The following is a 14,941-nucleotide window of genomic DNA, read 5'->3' as shown; positions in this document are numbered from 1 at the left end:
AGAAGGCTGCTCGTTTCATCTCTGCATGTTTGAGCGGCTGCTTTCTCTCCACCTGATTCCTGTCAGCATTGTGGATAGGTCATTCTGTCCCTTTTGCAGGGCCAATTGAGTCATCCAGTGGCTCTCATTGCAAAGACGTAGCAGAAGTATCTCCCTCCCCCCCACTGCTCATTGAGGAGGAGGAGGTCTGTTGCATTTCTGTATGAGTGACCAGTGTTCGAAATTAGGCAGGCGCCAGGTGCCTTTTGCACCTGTCTATCGGCCGCAGGCAACTAAGTGAAGATGCCTGGGTGCCAGGATGGGTCACCATCTGGAGGTGCATGCCTGGGGATTGTTGGATCTTGACTGTTTTCACACACAAGCAACACATCCTGTAGAATTCTATTTGCTATATTTCATTTGAACGCTCGGAATGAATTTTGGGCACCGAAATGCTTTTTCTGTGCAGAAAAAGAGGTAGATGTAGACTGATATATATGTGGACTGTCCTTGGATCAAGTGACTTTTCTTCTTTTAAGTTCTCAAAGTTCTTAAGCGAGCTCAAGGTTGTCATCTGAACTAGCCAGATGTTTAACTGAGAATCAATCACAGTCAGCCCATCATTTGAAAAACAAGACTTTAGAGCTGTCTTACCCCAAAAATGACAAATAGACATTCCATTTTGGTGACTGTATCCTTGGTATAAGGAGCCATTTGGCCCATAGCTTATATATCTGAGTTTCTAACACTGTCAGAATGACTGCTCTGTGGTTGCCTCCTGCCAATCAGCATTTGCTATGGGTTGGGTCGTTCTGTTTCAGCTCTGAATTGAATCGTTCAGTCGTACCTGATGTAGAGAAACAGGAGACTAACCTGCCTCCAGGTTAGGCAACCTATTGTATCTCTGTATGAGCCACTGCTTTGAGATTACCATATCCTAGTCAAGAAGGCCCCCCCCCCCCGTGCCATGCCCAGAAATGCCGCATACCCAACTCCCTCCATCAACAGCCACCATTGCCAATGGTCAGGCATGATGGGAATTGTAGTCTGGCAGAATCTTGGAGGGCCATAGGTTCCCTACCTCCGATATAAAATAACCACCCACTGTACATGTTGCATTTCTGCAGAGTTTGCACCCATCCGTTGAAGGTGATGCATTCTGTGTCCTGCTGTAGAGACTGAATTCCAGGACATGTGTGCTTGCGGCTTTCCCCTTTCAAGTGTGTCTAAGTTATTAGCAACCACACATGTACAGTTTGAAAAGGGAAATGCTCTTAATTTTATTGACTTTTTCATCAATAAGTTTTCCCCCCTGCCTTTCACTGTAAAGCGACCTCAAGGAGGCTTATAATAATTAAAGCATTATGCAGTGCTGGGACGCAGTAAATGCAGTGCTAGCAAAGCAAGATAAAGCAGCAAAACCCGCAGATGAAAACAGCAGATAGAAGTTTCCACTAGGAGCTCTTGTATACCATGAAAACCTTGGGAGAATTTATAGACATGGGATGTGCCCTGCAGTACTGATGCAAATGTATATGGTTTTTGTTTTGTTTTTTAATAGAGTTTGCAGTTGGAAGGTATCTTCTATGACTCCTGCAACCATGCAGATGCTAAATGTATTGCTTTTCCTTTGGGTCACATCAGTGAGGCCCAGAGGGTGGGGTGTCTTGTCATCCGGGCAGTCCAGGACCTCCTTAAACACTGCCCAGGAGAGGTCACTTGCTGTTACCCAGGGGTGCCCAAACTTTTTTCAAAGAGGGCCAGATTTGATGAAGTGAACATGCGTGAGGGCCGACCACAGTTATTGAGCCTTTTTTTTTACAGTTTTACCACAAAGTTGTTGAGCTTTTTAAAGGCTTTTACCCCAGGACATATGCTGCCACGGGGGCTGGATTGAATCAACCGGCAGGACAAATTGGGCCCACGAAGCGGACTTTAGGCATGCCTGCTGTTACCCAAGTATAAAAGCTCACTGTACAAGGTGGTGCTCAGATGACGCAAATCGAGTAACAGAATAAAGATGCACGCCTCTTTAGGAGTCAGCCACATCAAAATGATTGCATAATGTCTATAGATTTGCTGGTCCATTAATTAAATGCTATGCAAATTCTCTTGGCACACGTTCGCTAAGCATTGCTAGTTGGAACGTAGGATTATGTTACAGCACATTAAACTGTAAATGAGAATTATTGCTACTGAACCAACAAGTTCAGTTCCCACAGTTAAAGGGGGAAATGTAAATGAGGAAGCTATCATAGTTAGAGAGTTGTAAAACACAACCCTCAGCCCCCAGTCTACCTGGTGTGCTTTTTCTGTGCTGTTTGGCTTGTTCGCAAGATTTAAATTTCTGGCTTGCTTGTTCCTTTGAGCAGACTAGACTTCCCAGACTGATTTGCTGATCATTATTTCTAGTATCCAGCGTGCAAAACTGTTTCCTCTTTGAAAGGCTTGTCCCTGCTGCCCCCCCCCAGGAGACAGAAATGGGAATAACTTAAGATGCTTTTATGTGTGATGCTTCTGTTGTTGCTGTTAAAAGAAGGGTTGAAGTAGCAGGATTTGAAAATGAAGCAATGTGCGTAACAAGTGGCTTGGCAGGCTCACACCGAGGATCACTTTTTGACCTAGAAGAAGGAAGTGTGGAAAAAGATAGAGCTTTGAATGGAAACATGAACCCCCTTATAGGAGACACAGGGAAGGGGGGAAATATGATGCTATGGCGGGGGGGGGGGGAGTCCAGTGAAAGTAGGTAAAGGTAAAGGGACCCCTGACCATTAGGTCCAGTTGTGGCCGACTCTGGGGTTACAGCGCTCATCTCGCTTTATTGGCCAAGGGAGCTGGCATACAGCTTCCGGGTCATGTGGCCAGCATGACTAAGCCACTTCTGGCAAACCAGAACAGCACATGGAAACGCCGTTTACCTTCCCGCCAGAGCGGTACCTATTTATTTACTTGCACTTTTGATGTGCTTTTGAACTGCTAGGTGGGCATGAGCAGGGACCGAGCAACGGGAGCTCACCCCGTCGTGGGGATTCGAACCGCCGACCTTCTGATCAGCAAGTCCTAGGCTCTGTGCCACCTGCGTCCCTCCAGTGAAAGTGGGCAGTGCTAATACGCTGATCTGTGCATTGCAAAGGATACCTCTATTGCATTAAGAACCACCAGACACCCATATAGATACCACACGAGATGTTCAAAGACCATTTAAATCTCCCATATGAAACCACTCATAGAGTCAGGTCAGCAAAACATTTGCTATATAGACTGCCAGCACAGGGAGTCATTGAAACAACTCCTTCCAGCACACTTGAGACAGCAATGGAGTACGTTAGAATGGTATGTTCAGAATATGAAAGTCAATCCATGCATGTGTTTTGGCATGGATAGAATTGTGGCATTTATTGAATGATCCCAACACATGATGTGGGATAGCCATGATTTCCCAATATTTTTTTAAAGCTACAAAGCAAGCAGGTGGATGGCCTCAAAGCAGTAGAACTTGGAGAGGTGTTTAGCCCTCACCCCTATGCTATTGTCCCAGTTGATACACCTGCTTGTTCCTCCCCTTCAGTGAGAGTATTAGTAGCCTCAAAATGGGGGGGGGGGGAAAGGTGGAGGAGAAAAGGGTTAACACTGCCCTCCTCACCCGCAGCCATGGTGCAGTTAGGTCATTATAGACTATGGGCTTAATAGACTGGGGTGCTCTTTAGATGATAACATACATTATTTCACAATGTGGCAAGCCAGCCTTGGTTCATTTGGGGACCCCCCTGTTCTGCTGAGTGAGGGGTTCTGGATTCCTGCCCCTAAGTCTTGCCTTGTTAAGGCCACATCTCCAAGTGAGTTTTTCCAGGTACTTGCAGCTGCTGCTAAGCACTGAAAAATAGTTGTCAGGAGTCTAATCACAGGTAGTTTGGTGCTTAGCAGCTTTGTAATTTTGGACAGCTCTTATTAAAATTTTCAGGAACTGATCTTTAACTTTAAGTTCCCCCCCTCGTTTACTTGTTTTCAACATTGGGGTGATCCCTCAGGTGAACTCTGATGTGTTTTTATTGTGTTTGTGTTGTGTGTTTGTATTGTGTTTTCATTAATGACAGTACATGAAACACCAGAAAAGAAAGAAAGGGTAAGATGTGTCTGTTGGAGTGCTTCTGCTTAACCCTTAGCCAATAAAAATGTTCCTGCCAGGTTTTCCCCCTGCTAATGTGGCCATGGGAGAATGCCCCAGAACCCTTTCCGCTTTTACATATTGCTAATGCGACTGTCAAGTTCTGATTACAGAATCTTTATTATTAGTGGCAGCCTGTGAGCTTATGAAATGCCACACCCTTGGTTAAGAAGCTATTGCTGATTCACCAATTGGGTGTGGTGGTGGTGGTGAGGAATAGGACTCCTACCTATAGCTAAGCAAATTTGGTCCTAATTCCCAGAAGCAATCCTTTATTTCTAATGTTGAGCAATGTTTTTGTGAACATTTTTGGTTAAAAAGCAAGCTCCTGCCTTCTTCATAAGGTGGAAGTAAATGCTACAAGGGGCATGGGGCTGCCTCCTCCCACTTGTCTAGTACAGTTGACTCCATGCTCTGATGTAATTGCACGGCAGATGGAATTCAGCCTGGGGCTGCCATATTTGATGGTAAACCCATGCCCTTTGTAATGTTCAGTTACACCCTGTGATGATAAGGGTTGAATGCATGTGGGCAATGCCTGGTGAAAATTCAGAAGGCAGAGGTGCAGTTTGGAGTTCAGTTACTCTTCCATTTTTCTTACCTCTTGAAATTTTTGCAATACAGGTGTTTTATTTTTATATATTTTCAAATGCCATTTTACTTATCTGGCCAAATGGAAAGGATGTGGAGAGGAGGCCAGACTCCATGTATCCCTCTTCTGCAGTTATTTTGCCATCGCTGGGGTGTTGTGTTTAAATATCTGTTTTCTTTTCCCTTTTGGTTTACGAAGCAGCTGGCAGGTGGCGGCGGGTGTTGTGCCGTTCCAAACAATAGCAGCATAAATGTTTCTTAGGGGGAAGAAGGAAGGATAAATAAAGTTAATCTGTACATGTGATCACTTAGCCAAGTATTCTTCCCTGTTGTGTACTTTGCTTAATCTGATTTCTTTAATGGTGTGCAAACTAAAATAATCTTCTAACTCATTCTTTCTGTTAAAAATTTGTTCTCATTTAGTATCTCATCACAATGTGCTTTGTTTGACACTTCCAGGCAAAACATACCCTTTCTTGGGGCTCTGTCAGTGGGGAACTTTCTTGATACGCAGTGCTTCTAGAAAACTTGAAAATCCTTCATCCTGAGAGCAAGCCCCAAACTGGTCGTCTGCTGAGCAGTTTCTCAGCCCACGGCTGGCCTTAACATAAGTCACCCTGAGCCACTTGTCTCAGGTGGCAGTTTGGTGTCAGTTTGCCCAGGTGACAGTTTGCCCAGACCCCAGCCTCATTGCCAGCCACTGCTGTGCTTCTGGAATTCCCCTGTTGGCGGCAGCTGCCTCAGTGGGCATCTTGGCAAAACCTTGTGAGACCTGGGGTGGCTTCTCTGTGGTGCAGTAAGTAGCAGCCAGCGGTGCTGTGTGGTGTAGCATTGGCAGGTTCTGCCTTGCCTCAGGTGGCAAAAATGGCTTGATCTGGCCCTGGTCAGGCCTGACACAACTTAGCTTTAATGGAAAAGGGGCTGCTTTCAACCTAAAAGGCAGGCAATTATGGCAGCTAAATTGCTCCATACAAGCTGTGGTTTCATGGCCTGGTTAAACAAGAAGCCTGAACGGCAATAAAGGATGATGCAGGTGAGAGGAGGGAGAGTACATCCCCAGAAGTGGCCAACAATCCTTTCAGCTGTGATTTTATTTACTGTGGTACCTCGGGTTAAGTACTTAATTCGTTCCGGAGGTCCGTTCTTAACCTGAAACTGTTCTTAACCTGAAGCACCACTTTAGCTAATGGGGCCTTCTGCTGCTGCCGTGCCACTGGACCCCGATTTCTGTTCTTATCCTGAAGCAAAGTTCTTAACCTGAAGCACTATTTCTGGGTTAGCAGAGTGTGTAACCTGAAGCGTATATATCCTGAAGCGTATGTAACCTGAGGTACCACTGTATTTTTATTGTATTTTTTTATTTATTAAATTTGTTTACCGTCCTTCATCCATAAATCTCAGGGCAGTTCACAACATAACATTACAATATAGAAAACACAAACTGCATAATAAAAATAAGAACAAAAGCAAACCAATAATCCCCCTCCCATAACACATTTAAAAGGGCATTGGAGGGCAACCATCCAAAGGCCTGGTTGAAGAGGAATGTTTTTGCCTGGTACCCTAAGGTGTGCAGTGAAGGTGCCAGCCGCAACACCCTAGGGAGAGCATTCCACAAATGGGGAGCCACTGCAGAAAAGGCCCATTCTAATGTTGCCTCAGAGGATGATTGACCCCCATTATATCTGCCCTGTCCTTCCCACTTCATCTGTTTCATGAGTTTCTCCATCATATGTTCCACAGGGGGAAATTGTGTGGTTTGAGGGTTCTGTAGCCTGATCTTTTTTCACAGACTTGGAGCTGTTTCTTTAGAGTATCTTCATTTCATCTCTGAGGCAGCACATGCAATTCCCGCCCGCCCCTTTTGCTGCTGTAAATGTCCCTGAAACAGTGTATAGACCAACACTGCTGTTTTTCTTCAGATGTTAGTAAGATCTTACACAAGAGCAGGAAGCCAAAGAGGATCAATTATGTGTCCTGTTGCACGTCCCTTTCAGGAAATACCATTATTAATGTGTGACTCTACTGGTGCTTGCTTAAAAGAAATAATGAGCATGTTTTTAAACAATGGTTGCTGTCCTTTTGCGTGGAAGACATAATATGTTCCTGAGAGTACTTGGTGTGGGGCTTAATGCTGCTTGAGATGCAGGCGAGTGTAATGTAAGAACAGCTATCACATGTCTGTTCCATTGCCAGGATATGGGTAATAACTAACTCTAGCTATATTCAGAGCTGGCCATTGAAATTAATGGTCCACTAATTCCAGTGGATCTACAGTACTCTGAATATCACAAACATAGGGTGATGTGCAAAGTTGTTGTTGTTGTGTATGGGATTTGTTTGGGCAAAGCAGCACTGTGGCTGTCAATAATTTTAAAGTGTCCCTAGTTGCATATCTTAAAGAACAGAGTTGGGTCGAATGGCTTAAGGCCGCAATCCTAAAATCATCTCCTCTGGGAAGGGGCCATGACTTAGTGGTGGAGTGCATGCTGAGAACACAAAACGCCCAGGGTTCAATCCCTGCCATCTCCAGTTAAAGAGTTCAGGTTAGCAGGTGATTGTGAAAGATCTCTGCCTGATACCATTGAGAGCCAGTGAGAATCATCTGGTGTTCAGCTACTGTATTGGGACCAGGGATAGAAGAATCTGTGTTAATTTCAGTTCTCTCCACTTCTCATCTTTTCCAATCTTAAATTTGGTTCTCTACATTTCTGCAGCAGTCTGAAATTTTCTTTTTTAAAAATTCTCAACTGTGGTGAAATGGCATTGTATTTCTATTTAAATTATAGTTTTTTAAAAAAATATATGCATCTACACCTATAAAGCAGCACATGCAAAATTTATGCAAATATACACCCTCTTTTCTGCTTTTTTTTGGGTGAGGCACTTCTCTTTTGGGCAATGTTTATAATAGGCTACCATAAGAATAGGGAACCCAGCACTCAATATATCTGGAGGTGATGAAAGCAGAGGCATGGGCGCATGCTTGGGTGATACTTAATGGTAGAGCTATACAGAGTAGACCCAATGAAGTTAATGCACATGATGACAATGCTAGGTTCATTAATATCAGTGGGTCTACTTTAAGTAGGACTTTACTGAATACCACTGTTTGTTCTGCGACTTTGAGTTCTGCACAGCATTCGTGGTCTGCTGCAACTTCATTAATTGGGCAGCTGCTACTTCTGTTTGCTAGCTTGACAATGCCCTCATGGTGAAAAGAAAGTTTGCTCTGGGCTTCCTCCACCCTATGTGGAGCTGACTTCTGTGTACATAAGTAATGTAATGTGTGAATCAGTCCTTATTAGCCCTTTGTAGCGCTCTAGCTGGGGCTGATGGCAGTTGTAGTAAAAAAAAAAATCTGGAGGGCAACAGTTTAGTGAATACTGCCTTACAGGAACAAGGAATTAGTCATAGAAACAAGGAATCGGTTTTGTTTTGTTGCAGTGGAAACGGCACAGGTAGATTTGCATCCACAAGAGAAGAAATGTTTAAACAATTTCTGACTCATTGATGCCACATGGTATGAAATAATAGACTTCAAAACAGAAGCATATTTATTTTGGAAAATGTTCAACTTGACTAACAAATCCATTTCTGAATGAAGGTGACCTCCTTTAGGGCAGACTTTTTGTTTCAGGTCCAATTTTTGTTCCTTTTGGTGAGAGTGTTTTGCTTAGTACATTTATCAGCTAAATGATAAATCATTCCAAATTTTGTTTCCACACCCAACCTGAACTAATTTCAAATAAAATATTTTTGAGGCTGCCCACTGTGGCGGTGATGAGAGAAGGAAAGCAAACTGTTCAACGTCTTATAACTGTTTATATTTTTGCCAAATGGGAAGATTGAGTTACTCAGTTGAAAACTCAGTATTGCAGTCAACAGGTCTACACATCCTGGAAATGCTGCTCCTTGCCATTAGGTGAGGAGCTTCAGATTGCTTTCCATTGCTTTCTGAACATTTGCAGCTCAGGAGTAAATGCTCAGCTTGTGGGACAACTTGTAAGTACAGTGGTACCTCTGGTTGCGAATGGGATCCGTTCTGGAGGCCTGTTCGCAACATGAAAAGAACACAACCCACAGCAGCGCATCTGCGCACGCACGGGTTGCAATTCGCTGCTTCTGTGCATGTGTGAGCGGCGAAACCTGGAAGTAACCCTTTCCGGTACTTCCGGGTCGCTGCGGGATGTAACCTGAAATAACGTAACATGAAGCGGATGAAACATGAGGAATGACTGTAGTGATTATAAGTAGATTAGCTGCTGGAATAGAGTAGCATGGCAGGCTGGGAATCTTAGATTCATAGAATTGTATCACTGGAAGGTACTCCAGGTGTCATCTGTTCCAACTCCCTGCAATGCAGGAATCACAACTGAAGCATCCCTGACAGACGGCCTTGCAACATCTGCTTTAAAACCTCCAGCGAAAGAGGTTTTCTGTAAGCTGATCCTGGCGAGCAAGAAACTTGTGGTCTAGTCCAATATCTCTCTTGGGAAAGAGTCTAAAGAAACAGACCCCCTTCCTTGAATGAAATCAATTGTATGGGGATCTGCTTTGCAGATCAACAGGGGGAAAGGACTCTAGGCAGCTTGTTATTTGAAGCAGGAGGTTCCTACTTCAGCCAAACTGTGAGTAGAATTACTTACAAATAGGGATAAGGGAGAAAAGTGTGCCTACCTGATGTGAACTTTCCAAAACAATATGCGAATCTTTCGAAATTAAATCCTTATTTGAATTTTGCAATGCAGTTTTCCTGCTGAGTAATGCTTACTAAACTGGATATACTAGATTAGTGTGTGCTTAATATAGGTAGGTTACTAAAATTAGCATACAAAACCACATCATATTAGGGTAAATTGTTTTGCAAATATGTGTATATTAGACAAAATCGCACACAATGGTGGTTATATTAGGAGAAATTCACACTACAATGCTGATGAATTTTCAGGAGGACTTAAAAAAATCACAAACAGATGTGGAAATATGGAGAAAAATGAAGAAGTGGCAGATTCAACCATTCCTACTTGCAAACAACCACCCTGCTTTGCTGTTTGAAGTGTGAAGCTTGCTGGGGGCAGTATAAGAGTTTGTGCAAAATGATGGGTGAGGCAGCAGGCAAAATGACAGAGTATGTTGCGATAATTGCTGAAGAACTGCCGACTTCTCTCAACTTATTTCAAACTGTAACTTCAGAGTAATAGTTTACTCAAAATATGTTCGCTTAATCTATTAATAAAAGCAAGCACCCCTATCAAAAATATGGTCAAATCCTTTTTTCAAAAATGCAACGTAATTTATGTGAATGAACACCAATGGATAATTATGACAGGTGAAAAATGTTTGGCATTATTAACTGAAGAATTTTAAACCGGTTGAGCATACTTTTCACCTGTGGTAAAGAATACAAGAGCAAAATAATATCGATCCCTGGATTTTTCACCACATTTACTGAAAATCCCTGGATTTTTCACCACATTTACTGTTTGCTCAGTTGGTTAGAGTGTGGTGCTGATAATGTCAATGCTGCAGGTCCGATCCCCATATGTGACAGCTGCATATTCCTGCATTGGTTGGGGTTGGACTGGATGATCCTCAGGGTCCCTTCCAATGCTATGATTCTATGATTCTAAACTACAGATAACAATATACAGGGCTGAAATAAGCCAAGGTACAGGTTTATAGTGAATAATCTCATGGAAACCGAAGCAAATATATATTGATGCTCTGCAAATGCATTTAAATTTAACCTGTTGTTTTTTAAACTGGTATAACTTTCCCCCTGTAATTTTACTTTTGTACCTGCCATGTTCCCTTGGTTATGGAGAAATGCACAAGGAGGAGTGGCTTTTACAGATACTCGGAAATTGCTTGCTTGGAAAGCAATTCAGATGCCATGGTGATAGGCTGAGCGTTGGATTCAGAACAATGCACAGAATAGTGTCAATGCCTTGAATTAAAGTGTGTGATAATTACTTTGGTTTCCTCTATTTGTAGATGCTGCAACGATGGAACTGAGCTGCGCTGAAGTACCTCTTTATGTAAGTTCCAATGTGTTAGGCTTCTGCCCTAAAAGGTCCTTTTGTTTTCAGGAAGGTCTTACTGAGAAGCAGTGTGAATGAAGCAGAAATTATGTTCCCTGCTTGACAGAGGCTTTAAGCCACTGAATGTTACTGTCTCATTTGAGCTGGTGTAGCAGTAGCACTTTTCATGCATATTGGCGCACGTGTTTCTGAAGTAGCTTTGAAATAGTTTTCACGTTCTGACATAAATATTACAGCACTGTTCTATCCTTTCAGCTGGCAGAATTTGGAATGGATATTCTAATTGTGGCAGGAAAATAGCCTCCCTGGTTTTAGAAGATAAACATTTCCATTATGGTAGTTTTTCTTCTTCTTTCTCCTGTCAAAATAGTTCTTTACTTGTCTTCATGCTAGTGACAAGTGAAGGGTATTGTGACTGAGGTTGGCATACAATTGTTAAATGTACAGGCCTAGTTCAAATGTAAGGGGAAACCATGGTTTCTCCGTACAATATGGGGCAGCCAATGTGATGACAACCAAATGTTGCTGTACTACAGTTCTCATTAGCCTGATGGGAGTTGGAATCCAACAACATCCAGAAACACCACCGTGGAACAAGCCATGGAAAGGCTTGAGATTCTGCACTCTCATCTCGTTTCTATTCTTCTTTTAGGTACCAGAAGTGGAGACTGGGAGTTTCTGCTCCCAGTTTAAGCTAAACCCAGTTTCCCATAGTGTTCAAACTCTGGGAACTTTGGTTTGTTTAAACTGTAATTTATTATACAGACCAGGATTGGAAACCATGGTTTGACCAGGGTTTGTTCTCACTAAATAGAGCAGGGATGGGAAGCCTGTGGTCCTTAGTCCAATTTTATGCACTCCTCAGCTTAATTTCAGGAGGGGACAGAAGGAAGGTGGTGTTGGTGGGAAAGCTGGAATGGATGGAGCAATGGAAAAAGAGGCAGTAAAACCTTTCTAAAGAGTTGTCTGTATTATTATTACACAACTGCTTTGATCAATAGTTTTGGGTTTAATGTATGTTTTCAGTTTAGTTTGCCGTGGTTTTTTTGTTTTTTGTTTGCTTTCAGTCGGGCTCTTGCTGAGTTAAAGACACCTTACAGCGCAACGCTATGCATTCTTACACAGAAGTAAGTCTGACTGATTCAGTGTGATTTGCTCCTTAGCTAGTTTGCATAGTATTAAGCAGTGGTGTCCAAACTTTTTTCAACGAGGGCCAGATTTGATGAAGTGAAGGGCTGTAAGGCCGACTAAAGTTGTTGACCTTTTTAGGATTTTACCCTAGGAAATAAACTGCCCCAGGGGCCAGATTAAACCGACCGGTGGGCCGGATTAGGCCCCCGAAATGGACTTTGGACACACCTGGATTATAGCCTTTCAAAGCAGTCCTAACCATAGGAAGCCAGCTTAACAAAGACTGGCCTAACTTACCCCTATTGCAAACTCCATTGAGGAGCCTCTGGGAGGGGCTACTGCTGGTTGAGCTGGTGGGTGAGTGAGGGCCTGAGTTTTGAGGATTGCACCCTAGGTCACATGACTGAGGTGAGCAGGTTTTGGAATAGATGCAAGTCTCTCCTTGCCCCCTTCCTGTCCCTTCCTGGAATGCCCCCTTTCTTGGGACTTTCACTAGCGTAATTTATGCTGGCTTAAGTTCTCCTGCTTGAGCCTATGTCCCTTTACATACTTTGTGCCCTCGTGTTTTGGCCTGAATGCTGGAATAGGGCTTTAAAACAAAACAAATAAAAAATGTAAATGCTATAAATAAACCATTCTCTAAAAATTCCCAAAAACGATATCATCACTTTATAATTGTAGGCATCCTGGTTTATTTTGAGCAGGTGCACACAGAGAATATCAGTCACAATTGCCTCACTGATGAAACAGCAAAATGTTGTGCCAAGGCTGGCCCATCGCTGGCTTCTAAAGCAGTATATAAACCACTTGGGAGTTCCTTCCATTACAGAAACTCCTGCCTTATTAGTGTGCCTTTCATGGGATACACAATCAGACCTGTATTTAAATTAGGCACTGAGAGTGGTTCCTTTGTCCGTTCTCATGGAATAGATTTCTGACCTGTTGTGTTTGGTTGAAATTCTATACATTTGGGTTTCTGAAGACTACAAAGTGTCACGATATTTTTCTAAGACAGATGATGAAAACGTTCTTTTACTTGAGTTTCCATCCTTTTTGTAAAGTGGGGTAGAATCCACATAACTTCGGAAAAATTGATACTTTCGAACCAGATGCAGACAGGACTTCAGATCTGATTTTTCGGAGGAAGCAGATCATTTCAGTTGAGGCTGATTATTTATGTTGACTTACTGCACCAGGAAGAAATTGACTCAAACATAACTCTATGTCAGGTGAGTCAATAAAAATATTGTCTTGAAAACTAGCAAGATGGAAGTCAAAGGAAAGTTGTTGAGTTCAGTGTTTTAAGTTGAGAACTGTGTTGAATGTGGAGTGCACAGGTTTTGAGTCAACTTCAGCCTTAAACAAACATCATTTTATGAGGTCTGAAGGAGATTATCTGCAACAGACTGGTGTCATAGATTGACAGTGTTTGAGGTGAATAATTAAGACAATAAAATATTTTTATAAAAGCCAATAACTTCATCATGACAAACTGATGCTTTTTATTTTTATAACTGTCATGCTTATTGAGGTAGTCAAATTCTGATTTTGTTGTTGTCACTATAGAATTAATTTATTTTCCAGAAATCATGTAGTTACAGTGGGCACAATCCACCATGCAGGCAGAGGTTACTGATAGGACTATATCTATACCTACAAACATTCATGGATATGTGTGTCATGGAAGCAGTGTGATGGGAGAGAGAAGAAACAAGAGTCTAAGGAAGGGATAGCTAACAACCATTTAGGACTACAACTCCCAGCATTCCTGCCCATTGGTTACACTGGCTGGGGCTGAAAGTAGTTGTAGTCCAAAAGAGTCCAAAGTAGTTGTAGTCCAAAAGAGCTGGAGGACACCAGTATATGGTCTGTGCACAGACCCTTCTTATCCTTATCCATCCCTCTCCCAGCCTTGGAGAACAATTAATTTGTAAGGCATGGGAAGGGAGGAATATAGAAGGCATGGACTGGTATTCCTTCTAACATCCATTGTGTGGCCTTTATGTGTGTGTGTGTGTGTGTGAGAGAGAGAGAGAGAGAGAGAGAAAGAGAAAGAGAAAGAGAAAGACAACAACAACCAGGCTGTATTGGATCCTTCCATCTGCAGGCTCTGCAGCCACAGTGCAAGTGGATTATTGAATCAAAGATATAATTAAATGGAGTTGCTTATGCATCACATATCATGCTGTTAATTGTGGCTCAGGAGAGACAGTACTATTTGCCACAATCTAATTAACCCAGAGACACATATAACCATCTCTTTGGTATTGAATTCATCATAGCCTTCCACCTCCCCTTCAAGCTGTGTGGCAAATTGCTTTAGAAACTCATGGCTGGTTCACATCATTCCCTGATATAGTATGGCGGTGGGCAAAGGAAGAAAGGAAGTTGTGCATTCCCACTGGCCGCATGGAAGAATCTGAGTGCATGGAACAGGTTTTCCCGATTGTGGTCACTGTAAATAAATACTGAGCTCATAGGAACAGACGAAGCTGGTCAGACTATTTGTTCATCTAGCTCAGTATTGTTTAGTGCAGGGATGGGGAGCCTGCGGACCTCCAGATGTTGTTGGACTTCTGGTTCCATCAGCCTCTGCCAACATAGTAAATGACCAAGGATGACGGGAGCTGTAATTCATGGTCACTGGTTCCCTATTCTGCTTGTTGGCATTTAGAGCTAAAGCTCTCCTCAGAAGTTGAACTTCATGCTGAGTCCCTGTTGGAGGAGTGTGTTTTACCCTGGATAAAAGCACACTGAGCTTCTGAGTTTAGGAAAGTAAGAAATCTACATTTATTTACTAGAAAGGCATACTTGATAGGAAAGTTCCTAGTTGTATCTAACTGAGGTGGAGATTCCTTGAGCTATGCTTTCCCTTGCGTCTCAGCAGCAGAGACACACAAAATGTCTCCTCTCTCAAGGTGAGGATGAAGATGGAAGTAGAAAATGAGGTCAGTAAGAGTATCAGTTTAGCACCTCATGGAAGGTCAGCACCGGCTAGGTCAGAAAGGACAGTCTAGGAAAGTTGGAGGTT

At 42.8% G+C, this 14,941-nt stretch overlaps 1 protein-coding gene and 1 long non-coding RNA gene across 12 annotated transcripts in view; one reads left to right on the top strand and one right to left on the bottom strand.

The window, feature by feature from the left end:
• ARHGEF28 (Rho guanine nucleotide exchange factor 28) overlaps positions 1–14,941 on the top strand; it is a 126,197-nt gene that overhangs the window by 2,076 nt on the left and 109,180 nt on the right. For 4 of the 11 annotated variants that reach the window (XM_080972242.1, XM_080972240.1, XM_080972237.1 and 1 more), the window contains exons 1-2: positions 5,438–5,531; positions 10,733–10,776. In XM_080972242.1, coding sequence (XP_080828368.1) covers positions 10,744–10,776 — 33 coding nt within the window. In that variant the 5' untranslated portion in view covers positions 5,438–5,531; positions 10,733–10,743. Of the gene's footprint in view, positions 1–5,434; positions 5,532–5,619; positions 5,769–10,732; positions 10,777–14,941 lie in introns of those variants that run through there. The other 7 variants (XM_080972241.1, XM_080972238.1, XM_080972243.1 and 4 more) reach the window with 5 other exon arrangements.
• LOC308458358 lies at positions 2,467–5,376 on the bottom strand. Its single transcript, XR_013977272.1, has 3 exons — positions 5,206–5,376; positions 4,746–4,992; positions 2,467–2,600 (listed from the first exon to the last, which is right to left on the bottom strand). It is a non-coding gene; the product is annotated as an uncharacterized lncRNA (long non-coding RNA).

This window comes from Podarcis pityusensis, assembly GCF_964106645.2.
Source record: "Podarcis pityusensis genome assembly, chromosome: 11".
NCBI classification, from domain to species: domain Eukaryota; kingdom Metazoa; phylum Chordata; class Lepidosauria; order Squamata; family Lacertidae; genus Podarcis; species Podarcis pityusensis.
Note: the sequence above shows the minus strand (reverse complement) of the source record. Positions and strands in the feature narration are given on the sequence as shown.